General features: G+C 34.4%; 2 protein-coding genes across 3 annotated transcripts; one reads left to right on the top strand and one right to left on the bottom strand.

The window, feature by feature from the left end:
- The first annotated feature begins 3,775 nt into the window (after positions 1–3,775).
- Positions 3,776–7,750, top strand: LOC110809495 (uncharacterized). The gene is made up of 11 exons (XM_088209192.1): positions 3,776–4,253; positions 4,576–4,663; positions 5,454–5,545; positions 5,672–5,790; positions 5,892–6,007; positions 6,079–6,206; positions 6,294–6,380; positions 6,671–6,731; positions 6,843–6,883; positions 6,973–7,093; positions 7,543–7,750. Exons 1-11 carry the CDS (start codon positions 3,889–3,891, stop codon positions 7,600–7,602), a joined length of 1,278 nt encoding a protein of 425 aa, XP_088065318.1. The 5' UTR covers positions 3,776–3,888; the 3' UTR covers positions 7,603–7,750.
- Positions 7,751–8,155: 405 nt separating this feature from the next.
- LIS (WD-40 repeat family protein / small nuclear ribonucleoprotein Prp4p-like protein) lies at positions 8,156–12,937 on the bottom strand. 2 transcript variants are annotated; one of them, XM_022035355.2, is made up of 6 exons: positions 12,659–12,937; positions 11,048–12,008; positions 10,019–10,472; positions 9,720–9,917; positions 9,559–9,640; positions 8,156–8,661 (listed from the first exon to the last, which is right to left on the bottom strand). In XM_022035355.2, the coding sequence occupies exons 2-6, from the start codon at positions 11,926–11,928 to the stop codon at positions 8,582–8,584; spliced, it is 1,695 nt and encodes a 564-aa protein (XP_021891047.1). In that variant the 5' UTR covers positions 11,929–12,008; positions 12,659–12,937; the 3' UTR covers positions 8,156–8,581. The 2 variants fall into 2 exon arrangements, with proteins under 2 accessions (XP_021891047.1, XP_021891048.1); XM_022035356.2 differs by having other exon boundaries at positions 11,048–12,067.
- Between the last annotated feature and the right edge of the window lie 1,356 nt (positions 12,938–14,293).

Below are 14,293 nucleotides of genomic sequence, written 5' to 3' on the forward strand. Positions count from 1 at the left end.
GACCTTTTCAAGTTATAGAGTGTATCAATGATAATGCCTCTAAAATTGATCTCTCAAGTGAGTACGGAGTGTCTACTACCTTTAATGTTTCTGAACTTTTCATTTTTGATGCAGATCCAAATTCGATGACGAATTTTTTTAAAGAATGAGGGGATGATGTGAGCATGGACATGGATCAAGTTAGTGGAAAGAATATCTCAATACCAAGTGGACCCATTACAAAGGGAAGAGCTAAAAGATTACAACAAACTTTCTAATTTTTTATCCAGTCGTGGATCAATGAGGAAGATAAGTTTGGATCCATTAAAGAAGTCCAAGAAAAGAAGACAACAAGGCCATTAACCCAAAGGTATAATAATATAAAATATTCACCAAAGTGCAATAGAGAAATAAGTAAGAAAAGGAGAAAATTCTACAAGACATGAAAAAGAAAAATTTCTATGGAATTTTATTTCCTAATCATGTGGAAAATCTTCACAATTGAAGATCATTCAAGAGGAGAAATTACTCCTAAATTGCAAACTATCTTGAGAAAGAGAAAAACCCCTTAAATACCAAATCTCGCGAACAAGGAAAATACTTGAGAAAGAGGAAAATATCTTTGCAGAATCTCTTCCCCTAAATCAATCATAATTAGTTAAGATATTCTCTATTTAAAAAAAATTTTCTTATAGGAAAATTATATTTATCCTATTTTAGTTAGAATTTTCTTAATTTTTACTAGTTTTCTATTCTAGTTTAGATTTAATTTCCTACATAATTTCTACCATTAATTAGTAGATTATTTTTTCCTTATTATTTACATGGCCTACACTATAAATAGTCTTTTAATTCAGAATTGTAATTCAATTCAAAATTTTCAGTTTATTAATAAAATTCAAGTATTCTTGTTTTAAGCTTTCAAGCTTGTAAGAATGAACGAGTGGGTCTTCGACAGACTTGTTGTACAAGGAATTGGGATCACTTATCGAGGTAAGTCTCGCGGTGTCTTTTTAATTCTAGTTGTTTATTTTTTTTCCCAGTTACCTTAGTTTTCACTCCTCTGTTGAGTGCGGTCAAGGACGAGGGTTTGTTTAGGGTTTTTAGTTTCTGATTGTTGATGTATATGCGGAGTTTTAGATTCCTTTGTTGATCCCAGATTCCGATCATGTAACTTCTATATATTTTTTAAATAAAATAAAAATAAATTTGAAAAATACCTATGGGTTTTATGACCATGTGGTTACCTTCAAATTCTAAAATAGATTTTTGCAGTATGCTTAAACATACTACAGTATATACATGTCAGTTTATTTGGATTGGCATTGAAACACTATTTTACAGAGCGACTTACAACTTTGTAATGAGAATAGTAATATTTTTCATGATTTGAAGTAGATCTTTTCACAGTTTTTTTTTTTAATCTTTAACAGCAAAAGTTAAGGTTCTTTCAGTCATAACATCTAATGATATCTCTCTACACTTTTCTTCTTATTGACTGAAAAATGCCTAATTTAAACTAGGGAAAAGTTTTATGAGTAATATTTGAGCTTTAATAACTTTATAAGACTCATGCAGTCCCATGAGAAACTTCATCACCTAGTTCCTTTGCTAATACTCTATTATATTTTTCAAACTCTCGTATGAACAAGTCGGAATCGACTCATAATTCATCAATTTATCAAATAATGCCTTTAACTTTAAAAGATAAATACTTACAGTGTCTTGATTTTGCATGAGATTTGTTATGACTTACTTTACCTCATAATCCCTAAGGCATTTTACTGTACATCCCTATATTCCAACTCAGTCCAGAGCTAGAGAGCAATATTGACATAGAAGGTTCTACACTTGATGTCTACATAGAACATATTCTGTATCTATTTAATAATAATACATTACATTACAACCAGTGATCCATAAGTGAATCGTTTGGATTTGTTATCACTTTCAAACTTTCATCTATGAATATAAAAAAAAAAAAGTTTATTCTTGATTCATAGTGCTTGTTTCATAGATCTGACGCAAGTGTGATAGTGGGTTGCATTTAATAGTTGCGATACAAATAACTTACTCAAACTATCGTTGCTAGCATTTCAGTTTGACGATGAAGCTTCATGACAAATGAGAGAGCTTGCCATCTAATTTTAGTTCTCGTTCTCCATCTACTATATAGAAGCTGTAACTTGTAGATTGGTAGAGTGGTGATTTTTGATAGCTTGCACATAAAAAAAAAAACATGAAAAAAAAATAGGGACAAATGAGGGAGAGAGGGAGATAACCCACTAAGATTTCTTTTTTTTTCTTTTATCCTTTTTTTTTTTTCGATAGTTTTAATATTTTTGTAACGACTATTTATACCTAAATTAAAGTATATTTATGTACCTACACATTATTTACTTATAATCATTTTTTCTTTAAACCCCAATAAATATATACATATATATATATATATACACACACACATAAATTTTGAATGCAGACACACTTACGAGTTACAACAACCTATATGGCCTTTATGCTCATCTTTTGTGAGCTTCGATTGAGTGTGCTACAGTAATCTATCCTTATTTCAATTTTATTAACGACATAAAGAGTCAGTCAGTCTTGATTTTCCGCTCTTCATGGCCGGAAACCCGCTGTTAAACTACCAAGGCTTGTTCGCTGCCATTCATTTTGTGGTGGTAGAGCTTGAGGGGATTGGCGTAGAGCTGCTGGAAATTGTGGTGTTGGAGATTAATTAATGGCAACAAACATTAACAATGTGAGAACTTATAACAACTATTTGATTTAACGTGAGAAGTAAGGGGCAAAGACTTACTTTTTTCACCATATTTGATGAAAATCAGAAGAATCCAAAATTTGAAAAATTATAGTCTCTACTTCAATTTCAACTGATTGTTATCTACCCACAAACATATATATACAGTGTGTATATATTATATACACATAAACTTTTCTATATATATATGTATATATACATTTATGAAAAATCAACCGTACTAGTTTTGTCGTAAATTACTAAATTCAAATCACAATAATTTGATATTCAATGTTGATTCTCTTGCAGAAAAACAATCTTTTTAATATAATTAAGAAAGAGAAAAGTTTTTTTTTTTTTTTATAGGATTTATAGTATCTTATTCATAAGAAAATGTGATTTATATATTATGTTTGTATATGTGGTAAAAAAAAAAATTTGCTATATGCTTATCTAAGGATAAAGAATGAGTATTTGCAACCTACATAATTTATAATAAAAGTGTTAAGAATGGAGTCTCAAAGTTGGGAACCAAAATCAAACCAATTAAGAAAATATTTCTTCTGAAACTATTAATTAGTTTGATTTCTTCAGTTTATTCACTTCCCCCATATATATATATATGTATATAAGTTATTTACGCTTGGTTTTTGGAAGTAGAGATTTTGTGAAATGATATTTTTTGTTCACATTGGTTATATTTATGAAAAATGACTTTTATTTGTTAATTATTAAAATTGATATAAGAAAATCAATTAATTAAGATGATTAGATTTAATCTTTTTTTTTTTTTGTTTTATTTATCTTATGATGATAAATTTTGGATATTTAATAAAATTATTAATTATATTTAATGAATTCAAGCCATAAGAGGACTAACTTAACCTACCCAATTTTAATAATTTTGAATATATTCTTAAAAATACAATATAACAACGTTTAAGTTAACAGCGGACCCCTTGGCAAGAGTGTCCCTCTTTGCCTACTTGGCAAATTTCCATTGGCTCAGTGACGCGTAAACAGAAGGAGTCCGTCAACGAAAGCAAAGCCCGCCAGGTCCCGGTTCACTGGATTCAGAACTGTAACAAACCTAGTTCCACAGAGAGAGAGAGACAGAGAGAGAGAGAGAGAGAGAGAGAGAGGGCGCAATGAGAGCTCGCAGGAGAGCTTCAGCAGTAGATACCACCACGAATTCTTTTTCCACGGAACCAACTAAAACAGAGCCAAAATCCCAAGAAACCCTTGCCGGCGACCCGCCCATATCGCCGCCAAAATCAGGTCTGATCCTTAAGCTCGTGCTTATCTTATCCATCCCCTACTTCTACCTTCTATGTTATCGCTACAAGATCGAAGACGATATCAAGAGATCTATCCTCATCAATGCGGGGCTTAGCATCGCCGGCTTCCTCGTCACCGTCAAGATGATACCTGTGGCCTCCAGATATGTATTGAAGCGCAATTTGTTTGGTTATGATATCAATAAGAGGGGTACACCTCAAGGCACTGTCAAAGTGTGAGTTCTTTCTCAGTTTGGTTTTTGATCGATTTGTTTGCTGTGTGAAATTTCGATCTTTTTGGTGAAAATTGGTTCCTCAATGATTAATTTAGTGAATTTTGCACCACGCTTAAAAATGTCTTAGACATGGCTTTATCGATGGATTGATAGACTTCAATATATGAATTAGATGTACATTAGATAACCAGTTTCGATCAACTTTTTTTTTTAACTGATTTCATTCGCAGCTCGTGAACTGAGTTGTTGAACTGTTCGCTAATGGTTGTTTAGTCCCTTAATGGTGAATTAAACCCTAAATGGTGTTGTTTCTGGTCTGCAGGCCTGAGTCACTGGGTATTGTTGTCGGCATTGTATTCTTGGTCCTGGCAATATCGTTTCAGTACTTCAATTTCACGGCAGATTCAAATGTGAGTTGCTCTGTTTCAAATCATTTCATTCCAAATTCATATACTTTGTTATAAATGGTAACTATGAGAGTGAGTAATAGATTCTTCCAAATATCACATGATAAACTGATCTTTATTCTTTTAGTAATTGTTATTCGCCACTTTTGGGAACAACTTATGTCACTACTGAAGTTTATTAAGTTATTCAAGAACATGTTTATAACACTTTTTTAAGTGTTGAGGGAGAAGAACAGCGGAGGACTAAGCTAATGCACTCCTAAGAAGCAGGAAGCTGCAACACGTGAAAAAAGTTGCTATCTTTCTTAAGTTTATGGGGTGAAAAAATCTAAAACAGAACTTCTAGTTCTGTTATTCAGCAATAGGATGTGCATACTTAGACGTTCTGAACTAAACCGATCGTTACGTTTTACGCATTGATTCTCGTTTTATCATATTTTTCAAGACTAGTTAGTGTTTGGTGTTCTGCTTTTGGCTTGAGACTGAGAAGGTAAGTAATCTGTTGAAGTGAAATCTGGTTTCATGAATGGGAGATCTTTATTTGCGGCTTGAATTTGTTTTATCTTGTCACTTTAGTAGGTTTTCTTGCAAAACATGAAAGATGCTGGAAATCTTTGAGGGGCATATGAATGCAATAATAATCTACTTTTAGTTAAATATTCTTTAGTTTCTCTAACTCTGCTTTGTAAAAGTCTTAGCTCATTGGAGCCTTAATGTCAAAATCATATTTGTACGTAATTCGAATGAGCTAAACTTTTTGAGAGCTAAACTTTTGACTGATTCATTTATACAGTGGCTTGTGGAGTACAATGCAGCATTGGCCTCAATATGCTTCATGATTTTGCTTGGATTTGTAGATGATGTCCTTGATGTCCCCTGGAGAGTGTGAGTTAATTTTAAAAGCTCCTTCTGGTTCCTAAAAGTGTGTTATATTCTGGTTGTTTTTCCCTGCCTGATGTTCTAAAAATGACTCCTGACAAGACTCTCGTATGCTTGGATTGTGAAGAGCAGGAAATTGTTACTGCCATCATTTGCTACTCTTCCCTTGTTAATGGCATATGCTGGGCACACAACTATCGTTATACCAAAGCCTCTTATTCCTTATGTTGGGTTAGAAGTGCTTGATCTTGGTATGGATAACTGAAAAAATATTGTCATTGTATACCACCTCACTTAGGTTGAATATAAGATCTTAAGTACTTTCTACTTACGATCATATTTTAACATGCAGGATGGATATACAAACTCTATATGGGACTGCTGGCAGTGTTTTGCACAAATTCCATCAACATTCATGCTGGTTTGAATGGTCTGGAAGTTGGACAAACCGTTGTGATTGCTTCTGCTGTAAGCACAAAACTCTTAGACAATTGGAATATGAATTCTCATGTAAGCTGACTTATCTCGTCAACTTACAGATTTTGATACATAATATCATGCAAATTGGAGCATCTGGAGATATGGAACAGAAACAGGCTCATGCATTCTCTGTTTATCTTACTCAGCCCTTACTTGCCACTTCTCTGGCATTACTTTCTTACAATTGGTAAGATATATTAAGCTGGTTTTTTAGTTCTTTTCCTTGTTTATTAAGTTCAAAAAGTAAATATTTCTTTTCCGCTCTATTTGCCAGGTATCCATCATCTGTATTTGTTGGAGATACATACACATACTTTGCGGGAATGACCATGGCTGTAGTCGGGATCTTAGCGCATTTCAGGTGTGTTTTAATACTTTCATTAGAATATTTTTGGAGATCAGCGGGAAAAGCCTTCTGAGCTTGATAGAGATAATACTTCAGTTCCTTTTTCAGAAAGAATTAAAAAGTACCTATTCTGACGAGTATAAAAATCTTTACGTAAAATTGTCAACATAATTTTAACTTTGTTACTTCCCTGCTAAAATGTTTTAGCAATAAATAGTTCTCTCATTTTATGTATAACTTATGAATTTTCAAGGAAGTTCTGATTAATGTTAAAATGTGTTATATGCTATTGTTTTTTTTTGCAGTGAAACTCTCCTGATATTTTTTCTGCCCCAAGTGATAAACTTTCTCTTATCACTTCCACAGGTTTGATCCGATAGACTCCTCTCTTATTCCCACCATCCTTGCCTTGTTTGTAAATTTTCAGAAATCTGTTGGATATGTTAAGGCATCTAATATGCAAGTTTAATTTGTCAGCTCTCAGGCTATGTCAAATGTCCAAGGCATCGTCTGCCAAGGTAACTTTTTTATTACCATTGCGTCAGATCAATGCTCTGGGGACCATGCCGAATGCTTATTGGTATCTTCAATATCTTTTACTTCTCAGGTTCGATCCTGAGACTGGACTGCTGACGGGAACAAATGATGGAACACTTGTTAATTTCTACTTGAGAATATTTGGCAGGAAGTCCGAGATGTCACTCTGCATCCATCTTCTCGTTGTTCAGGTGAATGGAATCTTTTAATGTCTTTGGTTTGCATTAATTCAGTGAAGTATCTGGGGCAATGCCTGCCAGCACTTTCAAATCCAAATAGTTCTTAACTTTGAAAAACATGCAAGAAGAGCGTGCATATGTGCTTTTGCATGTGTTTTGCATGGGGCGCATCTGACTTTAAGACACAGATGACGAGATAATCCTTTTGGCATTTCTTTTGTGTACCCAGTATCATGAATCTGCAATGATATTTCTCTTTAACATTTTGTCGAAATTAGTAAAGTTGTATAATAATCACCTGGCATTATATACAGTAACTCTGTAGTAATCATCTTACATTGCGTAACATTGAATGCTTGATTAATGGCAAAATTGAATGATAAATGCAATATATTAGCACCTGAGCTGTAATACCTAAGTAACCTAACATTCATGAACTTGTTTGTTTTCTGTTCTAACAGGCTCTTGGATGCTGTTTTTGCTTCATGCTGAGGTATTTCCTGGCTGGCTGGTACAAATGAGGCGCACCAACAACTGAGCATATCTTTCGAACTATCCTTCGGCTTTATTAACAATATAGATACGGGATCATTTTTGTATACTGGCTTCTAACATTGTATTATAAACCTGATAGTAATCTAATCACAAATAACATGCATTTTTACATTATTGGGAGATGATCCTGAAACCCCTACATGGCATAATGCACTATGCAACTGTGAGTTGGGACTTACATTTTGACCCTTTTTAGGTTAATATTGGATGAATTAACTCCTAGATGTCCTTCTGCGAGAGTGGTTACCGTTTGAATTTTGGCTGGTTATCGTAAGTTTTTCTTCAATGCCAATTCTGGTTTAACTATGTAAATTTTCATGGTTTTTAACTTTCATTTATAACAGCATCTGATTTAACTATAATATCAGAGTTACAGACAGTAACCAAATATTTACTCAAATGATGCTAAAGAAAAAATATTGAAGTGCCACTTCCAAGATGTTTTCATGATAAAGGTATCCACAAACAACAAACTGGACAATTTAAAAAATGGATCGACTCCCTAGCTACAAAACTTCATGCAAGTTAAGCAGATCAAATGTCTGCTCAGACTTCATTCAAATAATCTGTTTCCATCAAGCAATTTTAATTTTCAAGAAATGATCTGCTCAGACAGCCCTCATATCAAGGTCTATATCTAAGTTGAGAATTACATTTACTTGAGTAATCCTGCAAGTGACTCACAATTTAAACATGAAGAAGCTTCAGGTTACAGTATTCTCGGATAATCTGAAATACTTCCAGAAAATCGTTAGGGTAACTTCCAGAACAGTAAGACTTAATGTTCTTCTCATGTTTCTGGTAATTCGGCCATGGAATCATGGATTACATTGAATGAATAACTCAAGAAGTTACCTCTAACAGACAATATGTTAACTTGATCGAAACATTCTGTCACCTTTTTGCTAGACCACTGAATTTCACGGCTAATCTTGATAATTAGAGTTACATTGAAAATGTGCCACCATTGCTTGTCCAGAGCTTGATTGTTCGATCATGAGAGACAGTTGCAATGTAGCTGCTATCTGCCATCAAAAGAGCAAAACTTGTCAGTTGAAATGGATTAAACAGTGTAGTCTATGAGTTCGACAGGCTTGAAATCTGAACAATTTAAAAGCAAACATATTCTATACATTAAAAATGATGGGATAAAGATTATCATATGAAACTTCAATTTGAAGCAAAAATAAAGTTTTTAGAGGAAAGACAAGGGAAATTAGTGCCCTTCACACTTGAAAATCCAGAGGAATATATCCCCTAATCGAAAATTAAAATATATAAAGCACAAACAGAAGAGAAAATTAATGGAGAATAATAGGGGCTATAAAATCTTGGATTATGCCACCGAACTGGTGGTCAGGATGGTAGATGGCAATACCATTTATAAGGTCATAGATTTGAGTCCAACCCCAAAAATCTAACCTATGAGACTTTGGCTTTTGTTTAGCTAGAACCTCCTTGCATCTTGATGGATGGATACAATGAAAGATTTGCTAATTGAGTACTATTAATGATTCAAAGTAAAAATTCTACAGAACGATATTCAAAACATCACAACCAGAGAAAATAACTAGGCAGCTAGCCCTTTTCTTTAACAAAAAGAAATATATTCCTTGCTCAAGCCATGGCCATTCGAATTACTGGGCTAAGAGTGGATTATAACTGAAGATTACTTCCTAAAATAAACAGTCAACATCATAAATTAATTCAATTCCAAATGCACCTTCTCCAGAAGTACAGAAAATATTGCAAGAAACTAAGATGCTTGGACCATGCCAAAACAAACACCTTTAGTACGAGATCATGCAAGTTGGGGAAAGGGATCACCAACAGTAATGAACCAAATGGTTCAACCAGAGATAAAGATTAAATCGGAAATATATATGCACTTATTATTTAGATATCTGAAGCTAGAAAGTTACCCCCAGTAATATCCAATGAGGTGACTTTTGCTTCATGTCCTGATAAAGCCTTGATAAGCTTGAAATCTCGCCCTGACCAAACCTGGTAAAACATGTAAAGTATGAAATGATAGACAAACAAGAACAAGGTCAAGGATCCAAACAGAAGTGCAGAATTGTACCTTTACAGTCATGTCATAAGCCGCAGTCACTAAGAAGTATCCTTCCTGAGGCTCATACTTCACCTGTGAAATGAGGTTAGAATGTGCTGGTATAATGTATAAAGAACTTCGCTTCCTTAGATCCCATATGCGACAAGTATTATCTTCACCACCAGTGGCCAAATGATAGCCATTAGGTGAAAAACTTACTCCTAGAACCTGAAAGAGACATCACAAATATAATATATAACTCAAGTTATATTCATAACAAATATGCAAAACTACCAAAAGAAAATAACCAAATAACTTAAGAATCATACTGGCTTAACATGGCCTTCAAATGCAAGAATACTCCTCCCACTACGGAGATCCCAAACACGTGCAAGTGCATCGAGTCCACAAGATGCTGCCAAGGATCCATCATGGTGGAAGGCAATCCCATAAATGCTCCGACTATGCCCTTCCTGAAGAAGCAATTCTGCACCAGTATTTACATCCCATAATCTCCATGTCTTATCAAAGCTTGTTGTGCCAAGATATTTGCCTGATGGATGGAAGGCAATGCGTGCAAGTCGATCCAGATGTCCCTCAAATGTATTCAAGAGAGTTCCATCAGTATTCCACAACCTTGCAGTACAGTCAGCTGAAGCAGTGGCTAAACAATTGTTTACAGGAGAAAAAGCAACATCAGTTGCCCGTTCTTTGTGCTCCTTTAAGGTGGAAACCATGTTTACTTGGGGCATGTTCCACAACTTAGCAACTCCACTCAAAGAACTATCAAAAAGAAAACCAGAGAATATAGCAAGATATCTAATTATTCTCATTCAGTAGTGTCATTAATTGCAGAGACTAATTTAATAAATAACATTTGCAGCCAACATATGGAACCCTATCAAACATGTTTTATATGGAACAAATACATTGGATGAAAGTTTTCTTAAAGACTTCAGAAAGAGGGGAATGCAGGAAAAAATTTCAAAAGCCTGGAAAATTTCTTTACTTTCACAAATATTTAAAGATGATTTTAACCCTGCAAAATATTTTGGAAAGCGGTAGAAACATATTCATCAAATTTTTTATGGAAAAAAAAAAGAAGATAGAACTATTTAAGTCCAATAGCCAGAAAAATACAAGTTATATCTTTCTCAGCAGCAAGCACAGACTCACCATGAACGACTTAGGATTAGGTACAGTCAGGACAAATTAAATGGCAGTGATCTGAAATTTGTTAGCAACCAAATACAAATCAACACAGCTATCAAATCATAAGAACAACAGTACTGGGTGAATGCCTATGCATATACGTCTATCAATCTATGTGCATGCGTGGGCAGAAAGAGATATAATACCAGGTGGCAAGAAGTCTTCCATTGTGCGAAAAGGAACACCCAGAAAGTGGTCTATCATCCCCAATCTCACTGCAATGGAGGGCCATATTTCCCACCTGCTTCACAGCCCAGTCCATCTCTGCATCCATATCCTCATCTGGATCATCCCTTTTCCTATTTACACGTTGAAGACGCATGGCTGCCCTTACAATGGAGTATTTTGCAATATCAACTCTGGCATCCTGAAGCTCTTTTGAACCCAGAGTGTAAAAGGGATACTGAAGAATTTCTTCCTCAGCTTCCTCTGCTGTAACAGAAGCTGCTGTTTCCTCCTCTTCATGAGCTTTCATCAGCTTCTCCAACTGACCCCCGGCATCCAGCTTGGCCATAATCATCCGTAACCTGTCTCTTCTTTCCATCTCCCGTTCTCCAAAAAGGGTTACAGGTTCCCCAAGCCTCCGAAGTCGAGTTCTAACAGACATGTCATTGGTGGGAACTGCTAGAGCAGCAGCATGTCGCTTCATCAACAATTCTTGCATTGCCTTTTCCTGCCTTTCCCTCACCAGTCTACTCTCTTCAGAAATCTCATATTCTCCGGTGCTTCTAGCTGCATCTTCAAGATCGGAGTCTGAGTCACTCATTTTGACCTCACCATTTTGTGAGACAGGTGGTTTAAGAACAGAAGGGCGAACAGGGAGAGGTGCCAATGGGATAACAGGAGGAGGAATTGCAGATATTGGAGCAACAGGTTGCAGAACAACTGGAGGTGGAGGTAACGGTGGAATGACAGGTTGGACTGGCTGAACTTGAGTGGCATCAACATCCATAGTTGTCCCTTCAAGGACTGCATCTGAAGCTTCTGTCGCAGGGATTGACGCCGGATTTTCCTCGTCAACTTCCATCTTCCCCAACAGAAAGGAACAAAGAAGATTATAAAGCTTTTTACAGTAGAAGAAACTCCAAGTCTTCCGCTATTTATCAGCTGCCAGTAAGTGAAATATTCTATCAGAATTCTCGAGTAAGCCCGCAGAACAAGCACATCTAAAAGAACACAAAATTTTACGACAACCTTTAAAAAAATGGAGTGACAGAAATACATAACACACAAAATACACAATAAAAATATCAAGGTCAATGATTTAAAAACCTAAGTACTTGCATCAGACCACCCTTTACAGCCAGCATAAACTTGATAGAAACGAAGAAAGAACCCAACTGATCACATCGAGCTCAAATATAACTTCGTTGAAGTAGCAAAATCATGGAATGCAGAATCGCTAAAAAAAAACTAACACCCAATATCATATTCTCTTCATGACAAATCAACAAGCAACTAACATGAAAGTTTTTTCGGATAACTAGAAACCTAAGTCAGAAACATAACTTTAGTAGAGTTGGCAATCAAAATTCAACGGTAAACCCAAAAACTTTTATCAGCTAACACTCAGAAACCAGAAAAGCCACAAAATTAAGACGAACACCATAAAATTCATTGAGGAGATGGGATAGCTGCCAATTTTGTGTAACTTAGAAACCTAAGGAAACTAGAGAATTCTTGTTTCTTTCCTCTTTTTCGGAAACGGAATTGAAGTTCTGAATTCAATTTGTTGGTGGAAATGATAAGACACTGACCTCGAAACTTGTCTCCTCTTCTTTTCTCTTGTTTCACCTTGTCAATCCAAACACCGATCTCTCTCGCCGCCCGATTTCTCTTCACCCTAATCGACGGCCGAACAAGATGAAGTCGGTGGATGGGCGAGATTTTAAGGTGTGGCTCGTGAGTTGTGGTCCGAGTCGGCAGCCCAAGTTGCACCGGAGTACAACATCTACAGCAACCGGCAACCCCAAAAACCCTTGCAAATTATTAAACCCTTAAAAATCGCTTCTTATTTTTTTGATAGAATATATTTATATTTATATTTATATTGATATCAATCAATACGTTTATATAGCAGTAGAGATGTTGTGTCAACCTTTTTTTGTTAAAAATATATATATATATATATATATAAAAGGTAAGATCAGATTGTTAATTAATTTTATTTTTGTCGTTAAATCCATTGTTATTTTTTATTTTAAATAATAATCATTCGTTAGATACATATATAAAAAAGATATAATAAATGATTCTAGTCTTTATAAAAAATAATAATAATTCTTAAACTCTTTTCACGCTGGTAATCTATTAATATTATAATATGTTGGTTTTATGTCAAGCAATAATATTGTATTTTTTTTATAATTCATTCAGACTCAATTTTTTTATTTTAAAAATTTATTCATTCAAACTTTATGTCAAAATAAGTTGTATCTTAATCATGAACTTTTTTTTTTTAATTTCAAAATGTAAAGACTATTGTAAAATCTTTTTATTTAATTCAAATATATTTATAATTAAACTCAAAATTTAAAGATTTGATAAAATAAAATAAAATAAAAAACTTGGATTATAATAACTAAAAATACCATTCTCAAAATAAGAGTTAAAATCAATTCTTCCTAAATCTATTGATTATTCCCAGGAGAAAATATCCTTCTAAAATCAGCCCTATTAAACTCACTTTGATGGAACTCAGTGTGTATGTTTTTGTTGATGAAAAGGCCACCTGAAATTGGCTAATATCTAACTATGCCAGAATATAAACCTTACATTATAATCCAAGCAAACACAGAGATATATATATATATATTTATGCAGAACAAACACTTCCCTTTCTATCCTACAAAACCACGATCAAAATCATTTACTTCGTTATATTAAAACCCAGTTACATAACTCCGCTTCCTTGTGCCGTAAGGATTGTCTTTTGGGTTATTTTCTTTTGCTTTTCTTCGGGTTGGCATTGGCTTCTGGGTTAGCAATTGTCTTATCATGGATGCTTGGAGGAGACAAAAAGGTGAAATCAATCATCACGAATTTCAGAGGCCAAGATCATATAACAAGAAACCGCCTCTGGGGTTTGTTTGGTTTTCCTCTTTGTTACTTTTTTTTTTTTTATTAGTTTAAAGAACCTCATTTGATTCTTGTTAATTTTTTGTGGGGGCGAGAGTTCTTTTGGTGTGTTCTTAGCCTAGAAAAAATGGGGTTCTCTTAGATTTTGATATGGATGTCTCTGCTTCAATCTAGGGCTAGCTTCAATCAAAATTGAGCTATAAACAACCTTGAGACAATGAATTTGATAGGAGCTATAAACGTAGAGTTATATTCTATGCTGAGCAAACACTTTCTTTCAATCATATAAAAACCATATTCTTGAGAGACAGGTC

This window comes from Carica papaya, chromosome 8 (genome assembly GCF_054855325.1).
Source record: "Carica papaya isolate Zhongbai chromosome 8, ASM5485532v1, whole genome shotgun sequence".
NCBI lineage: Eukaryota > Viridiplantae > Streptophyta > Magnoliopsida > Brassicales > Caricaceae > Carica > Carica papaya.

Coding starts and splice junctions, on each gene's coding strand:
- LOC110809495 (XM_088209192.1), top strand. CDS start 3,889: ATGAGAGCTCGCAGGAGAGCTTCAGCAGTAGATACCACCACGAATTCT. Junction 6,008..6,078: donor CCGTTGTGATTGCTTCTGCT/GTAAGCACAAAA, acceptor GTCAACTTACAG/ATTTTGATACATAATATCAT. Junction 7,094..7,542: donor TCCATCTTCTCGTTGTTCAG/GTGAATGGAATC, acceptor CTGTTCTAACAG/GCTCTTGGATGCTGTTTTTG.
- LIS (XM_022035355.2), bottom strand. CDS start 11,928: ATGGAAGTTGACGAGGAAAATCCGGCGTCAATCCCTGCGACAGAAGCT. Junction 9,641..9,719: donor CTTATGACATGACTGTAAAG/GTACAATTCTGC, acceptor ATGTTTTACCAG/GTTTGGTCAGGGCGAGATTT. Junction 8,662..9,558: donor CTCATTGGATATTACTGGGG/GTAACTTTCTAG, acceptor TTTTGATGGCAG/ATAGCAGCTACATTGCAACT.